This window comes from Pan troglodytes, chromosome 1 (genome assembly GCF_028858775.2).
Source record: "Pan troglodytes isolate AG18354 chromosome 1, NHGRI_mPanTro3-v2.0_pri, whole genome shotgun sequence".
NCBI classification, from domain to species: Eukaryota; Metazoa; Chordata; class Mammalia; order Primates; family Hominidae; genus Pan; species Pan troglodytes.
This window is the reverse complement of record NC_072398.2, coordinates 86,259,505-86,273,942: the sequence shown is the minus strand read 5'-3', so window position 1 is coordinate 86,273,942 and position 14,438 is coordinate 86,259,505. Positions and strand designations below refer to the sequence as shown.

The window sequence follows — 14,438 nt, the reverse complement described above, 5'->3', positions numbered from 1 at the left end:
AGAGAAGTCCCACTTGGTTTGGTAAGGGATGGAGTTAGAACCACGTGATAACATGTTCTTAAGTTCCCTGTGATTCCTAGAATTGCCTTATCTTGCTGATCTCTTTCTGTCTAGATTTTTAATTCTCTTCCTATAGACTATGCCAAATGTCATTTTTAGTCCAAACTGAATTAATTTTATTTTTCTTTATTTTGGGACCCAACTGTATTAGTCAGGATTATCTAGAGGGACAGAACTAATAGGATATACATATATGTGTTTCTGTATATATGTATATATCCCCATAATATATGTATATAGGGGAGTTTATTAAGTATTAACTTACACGATCACAAAATCCCACAATAGGTCATCTGCAAGCTGAGGAGCAAGGAGAGCCAGTCCGAGTCCCAAACCTGAACAACTTGGAGTCGGATGTTTGAGGACTGGAAGCCTCCAGCACGGGGGAAAGATGTAGGCTGGGAGGCTGGGCCAGTCTATTCAGTTTGATTCTAACCAAAATGTGCTATGTCTTTTCACATTTTTCTGACTGCTTTATACTCTAGCTGTGCTGGCAGCTGAATAGATGGTGCCCACCCTGATTAAGGGTTGGTCTGCCTTCCCAGCCCACTGACTCAAATGTTAATCTCCTTTGGCAACACCCTCCCAGACACACCCAGGATTGATACTTCGAATCCTTTAATCCAGTCAAGTTGATGCTTAATATTATCCATCACACCAACTTATACTTCATTTTGCTTGTATTTTTCAGATGGACCTGGATAAAGACACTGCCAAATGTTTTTAACAAAATTTGCTGGGACTTAAAAAAGTGTGTTAGGGCTGCCATTCACCCTTAGTTCCCTGAAACATGATCACCTCCCACCAGCATACTGATAGCTAGCATACTGCGGGTATGAGCGCTTGTAGTGAACTACCATCCGAGTCCTTGTGGGGCACCTTCTTTTTATGGCCATTTTTAAAAAGAGTGTTGTGGGTCTGAGTGTCTGTGTGAGTGTGTACTCCCTAAGGAAAATGAGGGGGAAAATCCTCTAAGAAAAAATATCATTCAAATATGAATTCTTCTACCTCTTCTGTAAAATTATATCTGCTCTTTCATTTAATAATATCAAAATAATTACTAGCATCACTATTATTCTGCTCATACTATCCTACTTGCTGGAGCTCCAGGGGAAGCCAGGAGGGAAGTAGGCTAAAGTCTCAGTGATGCAGGCAGACGCTTTTCTCTCTCCACAGCTGGATCGGTCACTTGGTTTGGCAGTCCTAGCTCTTGTCCTTTAGTTTTGAACACTTGGTCTATGCTGTTTGTCTCATTTCTTCCACCTCACTATGAACAAATAGTCCTCAGCAAGAGTGTTCAAAAATTTTTCCAGTAGTGAATTGCATAAACATCTTTATATACAGCATGTATACATTTTATCACTCCTTTTTAAACTAAGATTAATTTTTATTAATAATTTTGAGTTGAGAGGGTCCATGCGAGTATTCAGTTTGATTCTAACCAAAATGTGCTATGTGTATTTGGGGTCTTTGTATGTGTATTTATATGTATTTTCCTTTTACCGGGAAGGTTTCCTCATTGCCCAGTTTCATGCAACCAGTTCAATGGGATTAAACTTGAGTAGTTCAAAATAATTTAACTAATTACATTAAATTTCATTTACAATTTTTAATGATGCCTACTCTTAGGACATATAGCAGCAACATATTCAAAATAGTGGTGGGAAGGTGGAAAAGTTAGGGTATAGTTTGCGTTATGCCTAATTATGTAAAACATTTTTTTTCCTATAAATCTTAAGGGGGCCACACATGCCCCAAGCCACATTTGAGATGAGGACCATATAATAAAGATCTGTATTTTTTTTTTTTTTTTTTTTTGAGATGGAGTCTTGCTCTGTTACCCAGGCTGGAGTGCAGTGGTGCAATCTCGGCTCACTGCAACCTCCGCCTCTCGGGTTCACGCCATTCTCCTGCCTCAGCCTCCCGAGTAGCTGGGACTACAGGTGCCCGCCACCACGCCTGGCTAATTTTTTGTATTTTTAGTAGAGACAGGGTTTCACCGTGGTCTCGATTTCCTGACTTCGTGATCCGCCCGCCTCGGCCTCCCAAAGTGCTGGGATTACAGGCGTGAGCCACCGCGCCCGGCCAAAGACCTGTACTTCTTATAGTCAGTGTAATTCAGTGCAATGCATCTTTATATAGGTTAGGTTGAGAAATCTCAGTTTGGTGAGGTGTAAACATGGAATGGTTATCTTTTCTTACCCCTAGTAACTATAACCAACTTTGCTTAATATTATTTCAGTCTGATCTGATAACTTCCATGCACTTCTGTTTTAAAAGTTTTATTTCCGGTAGATATTCATTTAACTGCATTTAGGTTATTATTATTTATGGTTCTCGTCCAGTTTAAAGTCTTTCTTAAACCCGTGGAACTTCTGTTCTACTGCAGTGGCCTCAGGCAGAAAAGGAGGACCTGGCTGCCCGCTCTCCCTTATTCTGTCTTCAGTGCCTGAATGCCTGACCCAGTAGGTGTGGATGGAGGTGAGGGAATGAGTTGGTTCACGCAATGGTCCACACACCTCTGGCTCCTCTCCATTTTTTTTTTTTTTTTTTTTTTTGCAGTGGTTGCTTGCTATTCTGGCTGTCATTGGTGAGGTAGAGCTGCTGACATCTGTTTGGACTGGTACCCTCTGCTTCCCTGGTACTCTTGGTGTGAGGGCAAAACACTTGCCCAAGCTTGATTCCCTCTGTCCTTCCTTCAAGGCTCATTTCACCCTGAAAGGAGGTGGTCCCTCCAGTGTTCCTGGTAAAAACTTACCCAACTTTCCCCCAACACTGAGGATTGTGACACCCTTCAGGGTGCTCTTCAGTAGCCTCCAGAACCTGGGGACCCTGGGTGAGAGACTGAGCCTCTACTTCTGGGAGTTTCCAGCTGTCTCTGCCTCTAGGTGAGAAATGGAATCTTTTCCCATTGGATGAGTTAAGGCAACAAGTCAAAAGCCCCTTCTTCCTCATGGGGGAGGAAATGGGGAAGGGATCATCTATCCCCAGTACATCTCTGAATGAATGAATGAATGAATGAATGAATGTAATAAAAAATGTTTCCTCAAAATTGAAGTATAAATTTTCCCTTTTAACCATGTGTTACTAATTTGAATGTTAAAGATTTGTATTTGTAGGGTTGAAAGCATTTCTTAACTGAAAACGAGGGCAGGAGCCATGGGACACATGCTATTCCCCATCTTTTTTGAGAGGAGAGTATGGGAAAAGAGTATCCTGGTCTTTGTTCCTCATCCACATTCTGGTATGGAGAAAGCTATTTTACTTATCATGAGCCTCAATTTCTTTATCTGTAAAATGGCAGCAAGTATCTCCCTGATTTTCTGTCTCAGAAGGTTCTGTGAATATTTAATGTAATGGCACAGGGTGGAGTTTCCAATCTTGGCGCTATTGATGTTTCGGGCTTGTTAATTCTTTGTTTTTGAGGGCTGCCCCATGTATTATAGAATTTATGGTCCCTACCTACTAGACTCCAGTGGCAGCCCCCTCACCTCAGTTATGACAACCAGAAATCTCTCTGGACAGTGCTAGATGTTTTCTGGGGGCAGGGGGCACATTTGCTCCTAGCTGAGAACCACTGGTATAAGTAAAGTGGCCATGGACTGGTCGAGAGGAAGCCATCCTAGAGCACCGTGTGCCACGTGACGATTAAGGATTTAAACTGTTCTTTAGAATTTAATGAGTTACACAAGAAAGGTTCCATGCAGCAGCGTTCTCTTTGATTGAGTTAAGTTGTACTAATGAGAGTATTACATCCATTGTATCGAAGAAGGCAAATGTATTAGACTAAATGATAAGAAGATAAAATCTAGGTGGTTAGAAGATTTTTAAATGTATAATTTTTTGGCGATGCATGGAATATTATTTAAAACAGGATGTACTAAAATATTGATTTTAGAAGTGCAGACAGATCTGGGTCTGTCAGATGTATATGAAGACACAAGCAAGATAGCAAGGAGGAACATGCAGAATGTTCACTTCTGTAGATGGCAGGATTGAGGTGGACCTGGAACAGAGACCTGGGCTGAAGTTGGCTCCCTCCTGCCTTGTGATGGCCCCTTCCCGCTGTGAGAGCTAGTACAGTGAAAAGACCCACTTAGCAGTGACAAACCATTCACTCAGGACTCAGCCTTGAGGGAGAATTGTGATGACGGTAGGCAAGCCTTGCGTAGAAGACAAGAAGAAAGAACTTTTAGGAAAGAGCTTGCACAGTTTACAAAGGGGTTCTCTAATTGTTGTATGCCTATTCCTGTTGGCCCAGGCATGGCTGGTGCAAATAAATTAAGTTTTCGTGAATCAATCAGTTCTGTCACTTATGGCCTGCCTTCCTCTGTTGCTTTGCTTCATGGAAGAAAATGTTGGAGGAAGCAGATTTCTTGTGTTCCTTTCACTATAAAGTATTGTCTCCCCATTGAAGGCCAGAGGCTGGGCTGATGAAACTGACTCTCAAATGTTTGATCTAAGTTTTTGTTTTCAGATAGGTGGTAGTATGGTGTAATGAAAGAGCATGAGCAAGGAAATTGAGTAGAAGAGAGATCAAATGCTAGTCTGCCATCTATTAGCAAGTTGCCACCACTCTTCCCTCAATTTCCTTATCTGTAAAATGGGGATAAAGAAAACTATTTTGCAAAGAAAACTATTTTGCAGCATTGTTTTGAGGATCAGTTGGCATGCTGTGTGGAATGTGTCAGGATAGGGGGAGGTACTGAAAAATAGGAGCCATTAGGAATTACTATTTTTAAACACAAGGAATTCTAAATCTGAATTAAATGAAATGTTTTCAAATTAAATATACTTCAAATTTATATTTAATGAACTATAAATTAAATATGAATTAATCTTCATTTCAGGCCCTTTGTAATATTAGTAGGTTGGGGTCCTTTATCATTTCTGAGCTAAATAATCTTGTTTCATCAAAATATCCCAGGCTGGGTTACATCAAATATTGATGCCAGATATGAAATAGGCCCTCAAGTTTATTCTTCTGGAATTAAAGTTTGTTATTGGGCTGAAGATTTGAATTTACCCACCATAGAGGCATGACTTCTTTGAGACCTACGGGGCAAGATGGTTTTCCTGATAGAGTCAGTATAGATAAAAAGTGGTGACGATTTTATTCTATACTTCATTAGGTAGACAGTAAGTTTAAAACGCATTAACAAAAAGCTATTATTTTCTAATGACTTATGATACTACTTATTTTTAGAGTGATATTTGGATCTGTTGGATGGGAAACAAAATCTAATCGATTCTTTTACAGTGTAGCCCAAGACATAGAGGCCTACTTGAAACAATAGCTTGTTAACAATGTTAGTACCTCTCATTTTACAGTGAAATCATTTTGATAGAGTCTGCTATGCATTTGACAGCATGTTGGGAGATGATTAAAGGTTTTTTAAATCCTTTGATTCTAGAAGATACGAGAGGTAAAAGATTGTCCATTATTCTTTCAATAGGATTCAAAAAATTTGATATGAGCAGGTTGAAAGTGGGAAGGCGAAAACTAAAATGGAGCTATCTGTAAATAAAGGAAAGAAGGAAAGGGCTTCCAAAGAGAGCACATGGGTGTGGTTAAAGAGCGGATTTTCTTTATAGACCATGTTACAGTACCTATTTACAATCACATTCCTATTCCTACCACTACTATATATCAAACTAAAACAGAGAGAATAGCTATGCCGTTTTGCCAGCAGGTGGCACCATGAGAATCTCCTAGAGGAAACAGGAAGTCCCTGAAAGCAAGACTGTTACTGTTTTCCCAAGTCCAGTCATCAATATATATTCATATTTTTGATGACATCATAAACATATCTTAAAATATTTTCAGAAGATTCATTCCTCCTCTCCTTTTTCATATATTAGCATTGATCATTCAAGAAATATTATATTCCCAGAAAATAATAGGGAGTTTAAAATAAAATTGTAATTCAATTATGTTTGTTTGTTTTTCTCTGTATTGCTTAATATAGTCATTTGAGGAACACATTTCCTTAGCAATAATGGCATATGTTATTGTCAGGCTATGTTAAACGGTTAGAGAGGAAGAAACTTAGAAGGCACCCTGTTTTCACACTCCTTTCCTGCCCTGGATGATGAGGATTCCCCATGCCCAAATATCTCTCCAATGCTAAGCAACCTCTCAGACTCAGGGGGGACCCTGTGCCGGAGATAATGGGCATTTCTGGCCTTTGAAAGCAACTCTAAGAAGGTTGGCTTTGTGAACTCGCCTTCGAAGCTTCCTGCACATTCCATGTGTTTTGGGGGAATTTGTTTTCCAGTGCTCCCATCTGGCTTTAGAGCAACATCTTTTGATCTGGTCTCATCAGCACGTGCCATTCCACTATCACTAGCTGGGCTGGAACTAGGACCTTGTTCTATGGTGTTGGTGGAAACCTCTTGATTTTGGCATGGAACAGAGATGCCCTTGCTGGAGTCTACGTCCTTAGATGGATTCACAGAATCTTTCTCTTGGGCTTGTGGTTGCTCTTTTACGAAGCAGACAGTTCTGTTATTTTGAGAGAGTGGCTGCTTTTTGCTCTTCATGGGGTCTTTGAGGCCAGCATCATGTGAAGGAGGCACCTGGGACTTGCTTTTGCATGTGTCTTGGGCCATACGGGTTGCCAATGCTCTGAGAAAGGAGATAAAAGAAAGATCTCTGAAAACCAATAAAAAGGCTCTTCTTTAGACCTTTCAACTTATTAGAATGTGGCCCCCTTCAGTATCAGCCAAGGTAATATAGGTGGGAATGGGGTGGAGGGTGAAACTGAGTAGTAACAATGCAGGGAAAATGTCTCACTTAAGAAGTGGAACGGAGCATTTCTTCAGGAAAACAGTTTAAAGAGGTCAGTTGGGAAGAGGGACTTAATGTCATACCCATGGGTTTAGTAATCCATTTCTTACCTCATTTTCTTAGCCTGTGGGGCTCTGTGCTTCTGCCTTCCCTGTGGTGAGAACATGAGAACATCTTCTGGTCTCTTCTGAAATCCATTCCCCAAATAAGAGGAGAACTTTTTCTTCATGGTTTCTGCTTTGAGTTAATTAAGAAGTGTTATGAGTTGGATTGTGTCCTTAAATTTTTTATGTTCAAGTCCTAACCCCCAGTACCTTAGGGTGGGACCTTATTTGGAGATAAGGTCTTTACAGAGAAAATCAAATTAAAATGAGGTCATTAGGGTGGGTACTAATCCTATATTACCGGTGTCCTTATAAGGAAAGGAACTTACAACACACAGACACACACAGGGAGAGCACTAAGAGACACAGGGAGAAGACAGCCATCTGTAAGCCAAGGAGAGAGGCCTGAAACAGAGCCTGCCCTCACAATTTTCAGAAGGAACCAGCATGTCTGACATATTGATTTTGAACTTCTAGACTCTAGAATTGTAAGGCAATAAATTTTTGTTGTTTAAGGCACCCGGTTTATAGTTCTTTTTTATGGCAGCCCTAGAAAACTAATATAAGAAGAAGAAAAATAATTCTGCAAACTGGGCTTTCAGAGAACCAATGTGTATAAACCTTGGTGTATATTACACATTAGGTTGATCTGGTGTGATAGATGGAAATGGAAAATTTAAAGCAGTTTTCCAGTGTTTGCGTAGTATATGTTAAAGAGGATTTAGAAACACTAAGATCAGAGGTTTAAACCAGCTAAGCCCCTGGAGGTTTCCTTTGAACATTTTACTTGGCAAGCACAATGTTTTCAAAAACAAAATGACTGGGTGTGAGTGGATTGTCTCCTTCACCACAATTATGTGACCTCCTACCCACCTGTGAGTTTGCAACTGCCAGCTGTGACTAAGTGGACTTTTCACTTGTTGAGTTGATGTTTTAGCATCTTGCAGTCATAGCTGCTATGGAGAACTCAATCAGTTTTTAAGACATCTCATGAATTGGTTATTTAGAGTTGAAAGTCTTGGACTAGTTTTGCTCTAATGGGAGAGAACTCTTTAAATCTACAGTTCGGTTAGTAGGCACTAAGCAGAGGGAATGTGACCAGATAGGGAACCCAGAATTCACATTGACTCCCAATATTCTTTCATATGATCACTTCTTTGTGAAGTGATCAGAGCAAGGAAGAGTTCTTTGTGAGCCTTTCTTCCTTTGTTGTCTCCTTGGGGTCTTTTGTGGGGGTTTCTTCCATGTAAGAACTTCACCTATTCCATATAAATTGAGGGATTTTGAGCTACTTCTCCCAGCAAGATCTGTTTTCTGAAATTTAGACCTATGGGGCCAATAGGTTCAAAAATGAACATATCTTTTCTCTGAAACTTGATGTTTCTCCAATGTTCTCTCTGTGAAGGCATGGTACTTCTGCCCACCCAGTTACCAGATTTGACAAGCTCGTTTGAGCGCCTACTTTGTGCCGGGTAATATACTTTTGATTCTGGTTTTCTTTACCCTTGGATATATATTTAGTCTTAAAGCTCCGACAATTCTACTTTCTAAATATCTTGAGATGCTCATCTTCTCATTTTCTTCACCTGACCAATGCCCTAGTTTAGGCCTTGAAACCATGGCCTGAACTTTGTAATTCTATCAGGTCTACTCTGACTATAGTCTGAGGTCTATTTTACCTTAAACTTTGCATCCAGAATTATCTTTTTAACATTTGAGCATGTAATTTTCACCAGTCTCAAACCCTACAGGGTGAACTCTCAACTCTTTTGCAAGACCTGTGAAGCCATTCATGATTGGATTGGATTGGAGACATTGGCAATTTTGTGTTGTCTCTGAAAACTGCACCTACACCTCCTCTTCCCCACTTCCATGTCACATGCCTGCAGTACTGAGCTATTTGAGGCAAGCAGTGCTCATGTATGCGCCTTTATACATACTATTCCTTCTGCTGGGAGTGGCCCCATTCCATACGTCCTCCTGACAAACTTCCCGCCCTTTCCCCCATTTTCCTCCTCCTCTAAGATTCTGCTCACATACTGTGTCTTTTGGGAAATCTTAGCTAAATTCCTTTGATAGACACAGGAACCTTTTTATGTTCCTGCCCTACTTTGTGAAGAACTCAATTAGCAGTTTTGATCATCATTTTTTATAAGCGGAACTACTGTCCAATTTAAATATGAGCACCTTGAGGGCAGAGACCATGGTTTTTCATATTTGCATTCCAGACTCTACCTGAGTAGCTGTTTTGCAAAGTCTGGTTTGAAATACAGCTGTCCCAGAATAATCTACCTTAGTATCATCTCAGTTAAAAATGTGGATTTTTAAGCCTAATTTCTAACCTGCTGACTCAAAGGACTGGCAGCATGCATCTTAAATAATCCACTCACTGGCATATCATTGAATCTCAATAACAATTCCATTTAAATGAATCATGGAAAACTATTGCCTAGCACAGTGCCTAAGAAATATTGAGACTTAATACATATTGCTTCCTTCCTGTATCCCTGATTTTACTGTCAAGAAGTCTGAGGCTTAGAGAGAATATGACTTCCCAAAGGACATGGAGGCAGAAGCACCTGAATCAAAGTTTTCTGCCTCCTGATTCATACTCTTTCCAACCCAACACTCAGCCAGGACAGCCACTTACTAGGGCCTGGCCTTTTGTATACCCTCCTGAGAGTAGGCATCTGATCTTCAGTGTCCTTTTTGAATAAGAGTGGGAATCAACTAAATGGCTTCTAAGACCCTTTTCCAGTATGTGAGCTCTCATTCTAGGTTGGTTTAACCATTTATTGCAGACAGGGAAATTGAAAGCAGAGGACTTCAGTTAGTTACTCAGAGTATCTTTCAAACCCAAAGCTGGAGGTTAGAAAGAATTCCCAGCCTAGACATTTGGCTGTTACTCTTGGCCTTTATGTCATGTATAAGCTGTGTTGACCTGAAATATTTTATGTTCGTTTACAGCACCTGACCTTCCTCTTGAACATGCTATGTCCATTTCAGACTCCTGAGTTCTGGCACTCGCCTTCAGTAAGAAAGGATGTAGTCTTCAAGAGCTGAGATATTCCTTTCCTGTGCTGAATTTTTAAGTAATATTAAAATATAATTATTTTAATGATGAACAAAGGAGAACTAGTTTCTACAGACTGTACAACTGTGACAATTTTCAACAAAGACAGTAGAAGGGTTTCACTTGTGTAACAATTTTTAATTGATAAGAGTGGGCACTTGTATAGCACTTACTTTATGTTTTGGTACTATTCCGAGTGCTCACTGAATCCTCAAATAACTTCATAAAATAGGAAATACTTTTATTTTACATTGGAGGAAGCTGAGGTACTAATTCCAGAGAAATTTTTTTTTTTCTTTTCTTTTTCTTTTTTAACTTTCATAAAATGGGCTAGGACAGTGACTTGCACATGAGTAACTGCTGAATAAATTGTTGTTAGATCCAAAAGAGAAAGATCAGATATTTAAAAAGGGGTGAAACCAAATCAGCCCAGATAATGAAAGAAAAGCAAAATGAAAAATAAAATTTAAAAGTAGAAAACGAAGGATTTAAGCAAAAAAGAGCTAACTTGAAAGATGGCAGTGACTGGAAGCCTGAGAAATGTTAGCTCAAGAAGGCTTATGAGTAGGCTGCTGCGGGGAGCTATGTAATTGACAGGGGAGGGACAAGGAAGGTTAGGCAGCCTAAAGTCCTGGCTGTGATCAAAAGCTCTTGCTGTCTTGGCACTCAGGGCCCTGAAAGGGCCTCAGCGGAGTGATGGGCCTGCTGCCCTGCTATGCCTCTGGGGCATCCTCCTCCCCAGTCCTGAAAGTCTTACCTTGCTGCAACCTCTGCAGTTCTTTTTGGAGCTGCCTCTGCTCCCAGGTCAGCAATTTCACATGGTAGAGGCAAATATCCTTTAGTCTCTGCAGCCTTTGGTCCAGTCTGGCTTCAGCCTGCTTGGCATTCTTCCTCTCCAAATCAAAATGCTTATACAATTGTCCCCTGACCATGTGCCTCTCCATCTTCTTTATGGTCTAGAGACAATAAGGTATCACAAATAACCTGATAAATGGAAGATTGGGATACTGACCCCGGCTTTTAATCAGAGATCAGTGGTAGAACCCGTGTATTTCTGAAACCAGAGGTGCCTAGTCAGATGAAATCACACTATTGTTAAATGAGTTTCCAGAGTAACACAGAAGGATTGAGGGTAGTCATTCCTCTGAGCCTCAGCCTCCCTGTCATTAAAATAGTGATACAATACAATAGGCTCCCCCAATACAGCTCCCAGTCAGATTTCCATGAAGATCAAGTGAGAAGTGTAAGAACAACTCTTTGGAAAAAAAAAAAAAAAAGGCAGTCTACATATATAAGGCATTATTCACCCAATAAGAAAAGCCTCTTTTACTGTTTCTTAAAGGCTCCCAAAGAGACTGCTCAGAGGTCTGGAGAGGATTTAGGAACTTAGGACACGGCCATTCCTTCCCACACCCTGCCAGTTCGTTAATTCACATATGCGTAGGTTCATTCAGCCTGTAATCCTACTGTATGCCAGGTGCTATGCTAAAAGCTAAGAGTAATGGTGAATGAGACACAGTTCCTACTCTCAAGGGGCTTTCTCGAAAAGTGGAAGATTGGGGTATCCTGATTATAAAGTAGAACAGCATCCACGATGAGTAGTCTGGGCAACACCGGGGAAGCTGCTTAGATTGGGCGAAAGCTCCTCTTCTCGTCCTCACCCATCTTCTCAGACTTTAGATGCTCTCCTCCCTCCATGTACCCTGATGTCTAAGCCCACACCTACTTCTTTCTCCTCTAAGTAGCACTAAGTAGGGACACATTTTTCTCTCCTTTGAGTCTCTATAATACTTTTCTCAGAGCTAAGAGCACAACATGTGCTCAGAATATAAACAGATTGCTGTCAATAAAAGGTTTGGTGATATTTTTTTTTTTGAGACAGAGTCTCACTCTGTTGCCCAGGCTGGAGTGCAGTGGCATGATCTCAGCTCACTGCAACCTCTACCTCCTGGGTTCAACCGATTCTCCTGCCTCAACCTCCCTTGTAGCTGGGACTACAGGCCTGCACCACCACGCCTGGCTAACTTTTTATATTTCTAGTTGAGGTGGGGTTTCACCATATTGGCCAGGCTGGTCTCAAACTCCTGACCTCGTGATCTGCCTGCCTCAGCCTCCCAAAGTGCTGGGATTACAGGCATGAGCCACCGCACTCGGCCGAGGTTTGGTGATTATAATACAGAAAAAAAGCTTAACATTAAAAAGGAAGATAAGATCAGGACATGGGAAAGAAATACATTTTAAGGCACTTGTTTTAGAGTCTAAAGTATAGACTAAACTTTTATTAAAGAACAGGGCCAGTAGAACTTACCTCCAAATCCAGAGTTTTCACCGTGAGACTATGTCTTGTTTCTTTTGCTATGTCAGGCTGAGTCTTGATTAATGAGCTTATTTTTCTTCAGTAAACTTAGGAGTCTGGTGTTTGGAGAAAGGATGGAGGGAGACCGTTAGAGAGGGCTGCGAGGAGAATGTTAAATACACTTGAAAGCTCTCTTCGTCCCTCCCTACCTCCCCTGGTCAGGAATGCTAGCTCCTTGGGCCATGGCACCAATCCCTGCTGGAGAGGCCAGAGCTCTAAATAGCTCTGTGGGTAAAAGAAGCCTGCCAGCTTCTAGCCTGTCCCTAGAGGGGCCCACAGTGCTCCTTCTCGGCTGTGTCCATGGGAGCCAGGAATGAAAGCAAGGAGTGTGTAACTGTGTTCTCAATCTCTCTCTCTCCTACCCTTTCCTCCTTTCTCTCCATTTTTTTTTTTCTCTCTTTGTCATACCTCCCTTCCCTAACCTTCATTCCTACTTCTTGAAAACCAGGTCAACCTCAAAAGAAAGAACTGTTTTTTCTGTCATGACTGTTCACACTTCGTGCAGGAGAGAAGTTAATTTGTTTATTATGTGTTATTGTACACCGTACTGACCTTCCCCAGGCCTTTCCACATGCTCAGAGCACTTCGGTGCTTATCAAGATTTTCAAAGTGGTGAAAACAGCACTAAGCAAAGTAAAATTAAAATCAACTTTTGTGCCCATATTTTGAACAGCTACAGTAGAAGGTTGGGCAGAGCTATTGTTTATATAACAAGATACTGAGTGGGATTTTTACTGTTGCCTTGGAGCTTCATCTGAAAATAAGACGCACTGATATGCCACAGTCTAAATAGAGCTGCCAACACTGGGGCCTGATAATCCCCCCAGAGTTTACTGAGAGGCAGGCAGCTAAACAGGCCCTACTAACCACAATCATTGCCCAGCAAATAAATAATTATAAAGAGATTACGAGGGGTGGCAGGGAGGAAGAGCATGCTATTTTCTCAGTGGGAGGTAGTTCCTTTCCCATCCTTTCTCATGAGGTAATTCCCTCACCTCCAGAATTTAAATGAATGAGGTGGGATTCCAAGAAAATTATCTGGGAGAATGAGATGCCACACAAGGAGAGACCGGGATCGGGATTGTACCCCCAGCTAGAGGCTTGTTGACTGCAGAACAATAGAGCAGCCCCCATTCCATCCCTTTGTTGCCACTACAGCTGATGATAGTGAAGGATTTCTTAGAAAAGCTTGGTTCCTGCATGGCATTTTGAGAGGGAACTGAAGAGGAAAAGCTTGCAGAAATAATCTATGGCTAAAGGGCAAGAAGGAGCCTTAGTGTGGAGTGCCTAGGAAAAGAATGGTGGCCAAAGCTATCCTAGTTACTCTCAGCCCTCTGAGAATGCCAGAGAGGACCTGGCTCCATGGGAGGGAGCAGAGGGGTTATATGAGGTGGTGGAAACCATGGCATAGTCATCACATTGCTCTTCTTGGAAGACAGTGCTTCATCTGGAGGGGAAATAGAATCACAGGCAGGGCCAGAAGGAGGCAGAGACAGAAGGGATGTGAGTGCAGATGAACTCCCTCATAAAACCACACATCTCGAAAGCAGAGGACATGAGAACACAAAGAATAGACAGGAATATCTATCTATGGGAACATAGGAACACAAGAATAGATATGTGGCAGTTATATAGGAAGATCTCTGCCTCCTCTATTCTCTCCTAGCCCATGACCTTAAAATGGTTAGTGTTGAAAAGACAAGGGAGAGGAGATATATAAAAAGATCATGGCTTTTCCACTCCAAGGGTTGGAGAAGGAAGAATGATAGAGCAGATAATCCTCCTTTCCCATCTCCAAACCTCCTGGAGTCCAGTGAGGAGTTTAAATTATATGTGAAACTGGAGCTTCAAAGTGGAATGGACCTTTTTTTTTTTTAATAAACAAAATGGCAAGAAATGTGTAGAATTTGCCCAGGATATCATTAAGGAACAAGAAAGAAAATCAGCGAAGATAGTGATTGAAAGTATAAAGCTATCATTCTCAGATTATGTTCTTGCTTCCACCACCAGAGAAAAAAATAGTTCAAACTGTTCAGTAAAGTGGTTTTGATTAAA

The 14,438-nt window shown here is 41.1% G+C and overlaps 1 protein-coding gene across 2 annotated transcripts; it reads right to left on the bottom strand.

The window, feature by feature from the left end:
• Positions 1-5,157: 5,157 nt before the first annotated feature.
• On the bottom strand, positions 5,158-12,527 carry CCDC190 (coiled-coil domain containing 190). Of its 2 annotated transcripts, none has more exons than XM_009436790.5 (4): positions 12,336-12,527; positions 10,785-10,983; positions 6,961-7,087; positions 5,158-6,688 (listed from the first exon to the last, which is right to left on the bottom strand). In XM_009436790.5, the coding sequence occupies exons 2-4, from the start codon at positions 10,969-10,971 to the stop codon at positions 6,094-6,096; spliced, it is 909 nt and encodes a 302-aa protein (XP_009435065.1). In that variant the 5' UTR covers positions 10,972-10,983; positions 12,336-12,527; the 3' UTR covers positions 5,158-6,093. The 2 variants fall into 2 exon arrangements, with proteins under 2 accessions (XP_009435065.1, XP_009435070.1); XM_009436795.5 differs by having other exon boundaries at positions 6,961-7,084; positions 12,336-12,503.
• Between the last annotated feature and the right edge of the window lie 1,911 nt (positions 12,528-14,438).